The 9,546-nt window shown below is 33.3% G+C and overlaps 1 protein-coding gene across 1 annotated transcript; it reads left to right on the plus strand.

Annotated features, from left to right (window-relative positions):
- Positions 1-6,191: 6,191 nt before the first annotated feature.
- LOC108943557 (uncharacterized) lies at positions 6,192-8,030 on the plus strand. Its single transcript, XM_070193403.1, has 4 exons — positions 6,192-6,380; positions 6,459-6,662; positions 7,568-7,684; positions 7,788-8,030. The coding sequence occupies exons 1-3, from the start codon at positions 6,345-6,347 to the stop codon at positions 7,643-7,645; spliced, it is 318 nt and encodes a 105-aa protein (XP_070049504.1). The 5' UTR covers positions 6,192-6,344; the 3' UTR covers positions 7,646-7,684; positions 7,788-8,030.
- The last annotated feature ends 1,516 nt before the right edge of the window (positions 8,031-9,546 follow it).

The raw sequence follows: 9,546 nt of genomic DNA on the forward strand, positions 1-9,546 counted from the left end.
CATGCATAAAGCATAAACTACGGCATTAATCCCAAATATGCATAAAGCATATAAACTATGGCCTCAGGACCAAATATATGTATTCAACATTCAGGGATTTAAACTCAAGAACTGAGAATCATACTGCAATATGTGATGCTGAAATACTGAATCATATTGAGTTACATGATACTGAAATACTGAATAGGACTAGACTGAGACATGTATTCTTGAATTGATTATGAAAACTGGAAATTCAATTATTTATGACATGCTGAATAATCTAGACTGAGACTCATGGGCATCAAACCCAAGTCTATATTGATTACACAGTGAGCTCACAACTTCCATAATGAAAGTCATGAATGAGTTATGACGCTAGATAATAGAAGTTCTGCAACTATTCAAGGAACTAGGCTTAACTATATTTTTGAGGCAATTAGTAACGTCGTAAAAGAAACGTAGTGTAGGGAGAATCATTAACATTCGCAAACATAGAGAGTTAGTCTCACATACCTTAACTTCCTGCTCTTGAGCGTGATAAAACATTCACCAACTCTTTCAACTTTGATCTATTTCAATACAAGTCAAAGGGATTCCATATGAGCAATAATACTCATGTTTTGGTCACTTAGGCATTTTATCAAATACCTTATAGGTGTAAAGCCTCATAGACCTTATTAATGATGTTTCTACATCCAACAAGCCATTCTCTTGCTCCTAGATAAATTCTAAATTCTCAAATTTCTTATAATCAATATAATTCTTCTTCACCCATAAGATAAACAACACCCTTAACCAATAATCAACAACCAACAACCCAAATCTATTACCGTTCATGCTTTTCTATCAAACCAATCAACTCATATCTTATGAACTTAGAGTATATAATCACTTAGCCAATGCTATAATTAATTAGAGGGTGAAGACATTACCTTTTTGAAGTTCAATCCTCTTGAATTCGAGTTCTGTGGTTTCTTTTCTCAACCATGATGTTCCAATCGAATATCTAATGATTTGAAGGATTTACTAATGTTAATAAGGTATTGGAGAATTGAAATCAACTTAGAATCACCATTAGAACTTACCTTGGATGATGGAGGGACCTTTGAGGAGTTAGGTTCTTGAGAGCTTCCCTTTCTAGAGCAGGTTATTGTGTTTTGCAGTGTGGGGGACGAAGTAGGGCTTTAAAAATGACCCCCCCCCCCCGGGTATGCTTCTGTGCACTTGAAATCCCAACCGTACACCTAGACGCGCAGAAGGGCAGTAGCACTGCCACAAGTGTGTGGCCACTAAAGAGACCATCTGGTCACGCACCTAGTCGCGTATATTGCGCATTGTCCAGTAAAATGCACATATAATTTTACACAAAGATCCATTCCGGCTCCACAATGTATTTTTGGAAATATATTTTAAAGGGCTACAACTTTTATATTTTGAGTTTTGTCCAATACCTAACAAAATTGCATGAAATGAGGCTGAAAGATAGATCTTCCATAAACTTAGTCGATTTTATCGAATCTTATGCACCTCACTCTCCGTCTTGATTCCAAAACAGCTATTCTCACCCATACTCATCTCGCTAGGACTTTATATGTCTAAAATGTCACATTAATACTCATTTAACACGTCCACACCTAGTCCAAATTTATGTAGTGTTACAGAGTTATTAAAAGAGGCATTTCCATTTGCTCAACTACCCGAGTCTTTCTACAAGGCAACAAGCATGATAAAATACTTGGTTCTTCATTATAAAAAAATAGATGCACGTCCTAATGATTGCATGTTATTTTAGAATGACAATATAAATACAGATACTTTTTATGTGTGTGGGTCTTCTAGATGGAAGAATGTTGTTAATGTCTTGACTAATAAAAAGTCCAAAACCCCTGCAAAGGTTTTAAGATATTTTTCATTAAATCCTAGGCTTCAGAGGATATTTATGTATCCTGAAATAATTGCATCTATGATATGGCATGCCAATAAATGACCTAACGAAGGAAATATAAGACATCCTGCTGATGGTGATGCTTGGAAGGATTTCTACTCCTTGCACCCTGAATTCTCTAGCGACCCTCGTAATATTAGATTGGGTCTTTCAATTGATGGTTTCAACCCATTTCGAACAATGTGCATTTCCCATAGCACGTGGCATCTTTTGTTAATGAACTATAATATATCTCCTTAGATTTGCATGAAGCCAGAGTATATAATGTTGTCAATGATCATCCCAGGCCCATCATCTACGAGAAATGATATAGATGTGTACCTATAATCACTAATTGCTGAATTGAAGAAATTATGGGAATTCAATGTAGAAACATTTAATGCTGAATCTAACAAAATATTTCAAATACGTGCAATCTTAATGTGGAAAATTAATGATTTTTCTGCACTAGAAATGCTTTCTGGATGGAGCACAAAGGGAAAATTTGCATGCCCCACTTGTAATTATGGCACTTGCTCTCAATATCTTAAGAATAGTCGTAAGATGTGCTACATGGATCATCGGGCATTTTTGCCTCCTGAACATCCATTTCGAAGAGATAAGAAATCATTTGATGGCAAGGAGGATCATAGACTTACACCTACTCCCTTGTCGGGTACAGAAGTGCTCGAAAAGCTTCGTGAATTCAATAATGTGTTTGGAAAGGGTCAAAAGAAAAGGTCTCGGGATAACAGGGGTCCATGGAAGAAAAGATCCATCTTATTTAAATTACCATATTGGGAAACTAACAAATTGAGGCACAATCTTGATCCAATGCACATTGAAAAGAATATATGTGATAGTATTCTTGGGACATTATTGGAGATAGATGGAAGGTCAAAAGATCATATAAATTCTCTTTACGATTTGTAAGAAATGGGAATACTAAAAGAGCTTCAGCCAATAAAAGATGTTGTAGGTGGAACAATTTCTTTGGCTAAAGCTTGTTTATACATGAATCCAGAAGAGAAGAGGCGATTTTACACCGTCTTTAAAAATACCATATTACCAAAAGGGTGTGGCTCGAATATATCATGTTGTGTGCATGAGAAAGAGATGAAAATATCTGGGTACAAGAGTCATGATTCTCATTTTATAATACATTACTTTCTCCAAATTGTTGTTAGAAAATCATTACCCAAGAATGTTTCTTTGGCATTGATTAGGTTGGGAAACTTCTATAGAGCCATATGTGCTAAGGTTATAAGGCGGGGGGATCTTGATAGATTGTAGACTGAAATTAATGATATTACATGTGATCTTGAAACGATTTTCACTCCAACCTAATTTGATATAATGCCTCATTTGCCTATCCATTTAATAAAGGGAATTAAGCTTGGGGGTAACTCATTATCGCTGGATGTATTCCATCTAAAGAAACTTATGCAAGTATAAGGCGTTTGTTCGAAATCGAACTCATCCAGAAGCATTAGTTGCAGAGGGATTTTTGGCCGAAGAGTGCTTGACCTTTTGTTCGAGATATCTACATGTTGGGATAAAGATAAAATTCAGTATGTACCGAACTGAGGATTATAGGGACAGTGAGGGAGAAAATTTGTCACCTATATTTCCTAAAATAAGTCATCCAATTGGAATTAAGAATAAGAGAAAAAAAGAGATTTTTTTCATGGATTTGTAGTTATGTTTTAAGGCACATAGATATGCTCTATTCAATACTGAAGATGAACAAGTGGAGGCATTTATCATGTAAGATAAAATATATTACCATCACTTGTATTATAATCTTCATTTATTTTACATCTTATAATTTCTAAACTTAATTCATTTAGGACTAATGATTAAATTTGAAACATATAGCTTGCAAGGAACATAAGAATTTAATTGATAATCGTGCTAGATCAAATACATGGTTAAGAACAAGGAATCATAGTTTATTTCGCTAATTGGTTTAAAGAGAAAGGTAAAAGCATTGAAGTGCCCAATCATTTGCGATGGCTAGCTAAAGGGCCTAATACATTGGCCAAATGATATAATGGATATTTTATTAATGTCTACTTATTTCATACAATGACGTGGGATGCCCCGTTGAAGACTCAGAATAGTGGAACAACTTTGTCAGCAACAACTGATAGTTTTGCTAGTACTAGGGACCAGAATCCCATCGATGGAGAGGTTCTCTACTATGGAGCTATTCAGGATATCATTAAGATTGATTATTGGGGTCACTTTAGTGTTGTACTGTTTAGATGTGATTGTTTTGGTAATGAAGTAGATGAATATGGGTTATCTCAGGTATACTTTAACCGATTATATAGTACCGATGACCCTTTTGTATTGGCATCTCAAGTTAATCAAGTTTTTTATGAGGAGGATCTAATTGAGAAATAATTTATTATGCAAGGAATAAAATTCCTATTGATTTGTATGATTTGGAGGAAGAGAATATACCTAATGTTGGGGAGATATTTTGGAGGGAGCCTAATAATGACGCCGGTCCATGAACTAGAGTAGCCGATATTGATGTTAGATGGTCGAGGGAAGATGTACCTCTTAATGTCATTGATATGCCAGCTGATGTACAACATTCACAAGATACAATTATAGATATATAAGAAGAGGAGGATGATTTTGATGATACTGATTGGGATTGAATAGAGGCTGATGGTTGAAGAACGAACTTCTGAATTTATTTGTATTTTGAACTTTATTGCCTTATTTCGAACAATTTTTGTTCTTGTATGTTTTTGGCATTTGTAGTCTTTTTCAGTTCCAAGCTTTTGTAATATGCTAAGTACTTGATACAATAGTCTGATATATGGAGCTAGTTGAATTGATATTTTACTAAAGGGACTAGCTAGTTGGTTCATCAGCCTTTTATCTCATCTGCTGACATAACAAATTTGACTCCTTATCTTTCACTCTTATCTTTTGTCATAAAAACAACTTAAAGTTATTCTCTAGCATTGTCTTTCTATGGAAGTTAGTTTCTTCTGTATGTTTCACAAATATATACAAAACAGATCTATTATGTATGTTTCTTGTGTATGTAGTCTCAATGATGTTCTAATACTCATCTCATTCGTAGCACATGCAGATGAGATCTATTTAAGAGAAAAACAGTCAAAGTTCTTGAATCGCATGAGCAAATAGTTATTTTTTTATTAAAAAATTCAGAGCTTAGAGAGTACAAAACAAAACTTTAGAAGCTTTAAAAAAGAGAGGTTAAAGGGTACAAAGAACAAAGCAAATCTGTGAGTGGAAGTAGCTAGTTAACTTCTTCAATGAAGAAACAAGGTTGTGAAATTGAAGCAATAGGAATCAACTACACAATCTATACACAAAAGAGAGAAAACTCTTTAAAAATATTTAGCAAAAATTATTTAGGAAACAAAGCTAGGCATGTGCTTAAGGATGTGAATTGCAGAACAAAAGCAGGGGAAATTCTAGCCATTGTTGGTCTAAGTGGTGCTGGAAAATCTTCATTTCTACAGATTTTAGCAGGCAAGATTGAACCACAAAAGGACACTCTTTTTCCCTTATTAACTGTTGAAGAAACCTTGAGTTTTAGTGCAAATCTAAGGCTAAGACTTCCTGGAACAAAAAAGTGAAGTCAAGGATCAAGTCTTTGATTAATAAAAATCATTTATAGTACTTGATACTCACATCCATTCTTCTATGATGAGATATTAGTGTTCACTAAATGAAAATTCCTATCAGTTAGCATTTGCTTATTTTTCTTTCTCATTTTGACATTTATATCAGTTTGGTACTCTTGTCATTTATTTTTATTCTTTTTCAGATTCCAATAAACATGAGTCAAGAAAGACCTTCAAAATCCAAAATAAATACAGGCGCGACATACATAAAAGCTGGAACTGTGGCATATTTAGCAAACCAAATAAGGAGTTCATTAGCATACTATTCCTACTAGACAATCAAAGAAAGAGCGCCCAAATATGATTGAAGAGAATGTGCTACTGCCGCAATATCCATGAGTAATAATACAGGTACAAACTAGATCAACTACTCATGCAACACAAGTAGTAGAGGAACAAGTTCAATTGGATTCTACAACTCCTATCGTAGATGATCAATGCGAAGAACAAGGTAAGAATTATGTATTTTATCTAAAAAGGTTTACATCCTAATTCAGTTATAAATAATGTATCAACAATAGTAATCTGGTGATTTACTTTGGCTCATATAGCTGTAGGACCTTCCTTATCAAACAAGAAAAAGAGGTAAAATAAAGATGAAAAATGTACATGGGGGGTAGGAGCTTAAACTGATTTTGCTTAACAACTGCAATCAACATGTTAGTCCTAGTGAAGCAGTTGTGCTAGAGCTTGGAAGCTTCCTCGGTACATTGGAAAGGAATGCGACTTTATGTCCTCTTGATATTTTGGATTGGAGGAAGATGGACACAAAAGAGGATATATGGGAATATACCAAGGTTTGAAATTTTTAATTTTTAATTTTGGGTTGAAAATCTTTCATATTTCTGCATTAACAGATTTGACACCAATTATAGGATAAATATGATATTCCTGAAGCCGGAAAGAAATGGACTTTGGAAACAGTCCAAGATGCCTGGAGAAAGCACAAGAGTATATTGAAAAAAGATGACTTTGACGCTTATGGCAATGATGAAACTCGAATGCTTCATATCCCTGAAGATGTTCCATCTTCTCAATTTAAGGAACTCCTTAAATGTTGGAACTGTGAAAATCTTCAGGTATGTATATTTCTTTCTTCTTCTTGTTCTTCTTCTTGTTCCTGCTGTTTTTCTTCCTTCTTTCTCTGCGTTACTGCTACTATTTTTCTTTATCATCATTGTTGCATATACTCTTCTCACTGCTGCTGTTCCAGATGATAAAACCTGGCTTTTATATTGGGTGGAATTTGGTTCTTAGAAGAGAAAACCATGATAAAAACAAATATTGAGCTTCATGCCGAGAAAAGGGTACATAAGACATTGTCAAAAGATTAGAAAAGGCATGGTCTTTCTGGTTGAGAATTTGATATTATCGTCTGATATTGATGTAACAAGTTGTTCTTGCTTAATCATAGTTCTTGGCTTATTGCCGATTTCCATTATAACATTATCATTGATTTGTCATAGTCTAAGTTGAGATTGGGGGATTTTTATTGTCAGAAACACTTTCTGTTGGTTGTTTCTGTAAGAACTGTTGGAAAGAGTTACAAGGTTTACAAGGTGTTACAAGGTTTACTGTGAGTTCTTACATTTTACTATTGGAAAGAGTTACTGTGAGTTCTTACATTTTATACAATGTAGCGTTTTACTGTGAGTTCTTATATTTTACTGAAATGTAGCTTTGGAAAGAGTTCTTACTTCCATTCTTTCATTTCGTTTCTATTGTGTTTACTATATACTTCTCAAGTTCTACTTGTAAACTGTTGTTTGGTGCTTCTTTCTTCCTGCAGAGAATATGTCCAAAATTAATATTGAGAACCGAAAAAAGTTTAAGAATCCTCACACTACTGGGAAAAAAAGTTTTGCTTTAGTTCGCTCTAAGTTGGTATATAACTAGCAACTCATGGCAAATGCTTTCTCAATTTTTGCTCTTGTTTAGTTAATGGCAGATCACCAAGAAAGCTAACTCACTTTCATATAACTAGGAAAAGGATAAGGAAACTTCTGATCCTTTATCATCAAAAGAAGCCTTTGTAGCTACAAGAAAAAGGAAAGTTGGGTGATCATACAAATGCTCGGATGAAGATACAACTAGTAAAATTGTGTGGGTTATCTTTAACTGATGTTATTTCGAGATCAAATAATTTTTTTTATTACTTTACTTTTTATTTACTTGAATTCTATATTTTTGAATTTGCTTTGTAGGCTGAAATGGAGGAAAGTGATGCATAACAAAAGAAAAATGGCAATGAGTTTGTAGAGGAATTTGCATTGTCATGGGACCTGAACATCTGGGACGTCTGAGGTTGTATGGACGGAGGGTTACAAAAACTTCTTCGAGAGGAAAAATAGGATGTTTTGAACCCTTTTCAAATGCTACAAATTCTCTGCAAAAAATGGAGGAGAAAATACAAAGAATAAAGGAAATAATTTAGGAACAAAAGGCAACTATCCGTCAAGATGTTGTTACAGATGTCATTGCACGACTTCAACGTTCAAGAATTGATATTGATGCCAGGGCCGGCTATAGGGTAAAGCCTCTAAAGCATTTGATTGAGGCCCCCAAATTTGGGGTCCCCATTTTTTTAATAATCAAAATAGGTTTATATGCTGTTTTAAGAAAATAATAAGTAGTTTTTACCTTAAAAATTAAATATTTTTTTATAAAAGTAAAGAATAGATGTGTAACTAATTGAATTAAGCGTAATACTTTTTATAAATGTGAATTTCTTTCAAACTTTATTTTGTATGAACAAAAAATCTAACAGGTGAAATTATTATATTCCACTTTTTACCCTTTTTTTCATCAGAAAATATGTAGTACTAAATCATATTTTTACACTATTCATTTTTTTTCTTGGTTTGTCCAAGAGTTAATCGCTCGCATAACTTTATACTCTTATATATTCTTTTTCTTGCTTTTTCGGGTTTAAATCTGATAACTTAGTAGGAGTAGTATTATTCGAAAACCCACATAGCTTAAAAGTACTATTGATATCATATATCGTGCATTCTTTTTTATTTTTTCCTGAAGTTTCAAGCATTTTGTGTTATTTAAGGAGCAAAAATATTTCTTAAAATCAAGTCATCATTTTTCTTGAATTAAATTCTATTATTGTAACTTTCAAGTGTTATTATCATCTCATTTTATTCTTACTTCATAGTTATATATTATTTTTTATTTATTTATTAGAATTTAAATATGCCACGAAAAATATGAATCAAGTTGTTCAAAACTAAAATAAAAGAGTTAAAAACTATTATAATATTGTCCAAAATATTTTTAGGAGAGATCGATTATAAAAAGTTATTAATAATTTTGTATATCAATATATTAGAAAAATATATAATTTTGTGTGTATGATTTTTTTTTTTTTTTAAAAATAAAGTTTAGGGCCTCTTGTCAATATTGGCTTTAGGCCACAAATAGTTTTAAGCCGCCCCTGATTGATGCTAACATTATTCTAGCGCCATTGGATGATAATTCACCGGAAGAAGCTTTCTCTACACAACAAACAGCTTTGCAACCAATCCGTCGTCCATCTACTGGTAGCAACAAAGAAGTCCAGCTCATTCCAGGTGTTAACTCTTTGACAAGAACCTACTCTTCATTGGTTATCTTTCCTATGATTATTGGAAATCGGTTCATATTGTTAAGTTATGTCATTCATATTGGAGTGTGCTATATGAATATTGAGTCTTCTTTCTTCATTCTAATTTGTCTTACTAGACTCTAGAGATAAAATGTTGAACTTTATGAGAAGACAATGAAATCCAACAAAAATGGCATGTCCTTCCACTCTCTCCTAGGCGTGTCAGGAAAACCGTGTTTAATAAAAATTATGTGGCATATCTCATTTTGTATATGATGATCTCCTGTTGTTGTTGTTGTATCTAAATCCTCATTACCTTGTTTTCTTCTTAAATTGTTAATACTCCTTTGAAGTTATCTCTTTGTAACATA

This window comes from Nicotiana tomentosiformis, chromosome 2, assembly GCF_000390325.3.
Source record: "Nicotiana tomentosiformis chromosome 2, ASM39032v3, whole genome shotgun sequence".
NCBI lineage: Eukaryota > Viridiplantae > Streptophyta > Magnoliopsida > Solanales > Solanaceae > Nicotiana > Nicotiana tomentosiformis.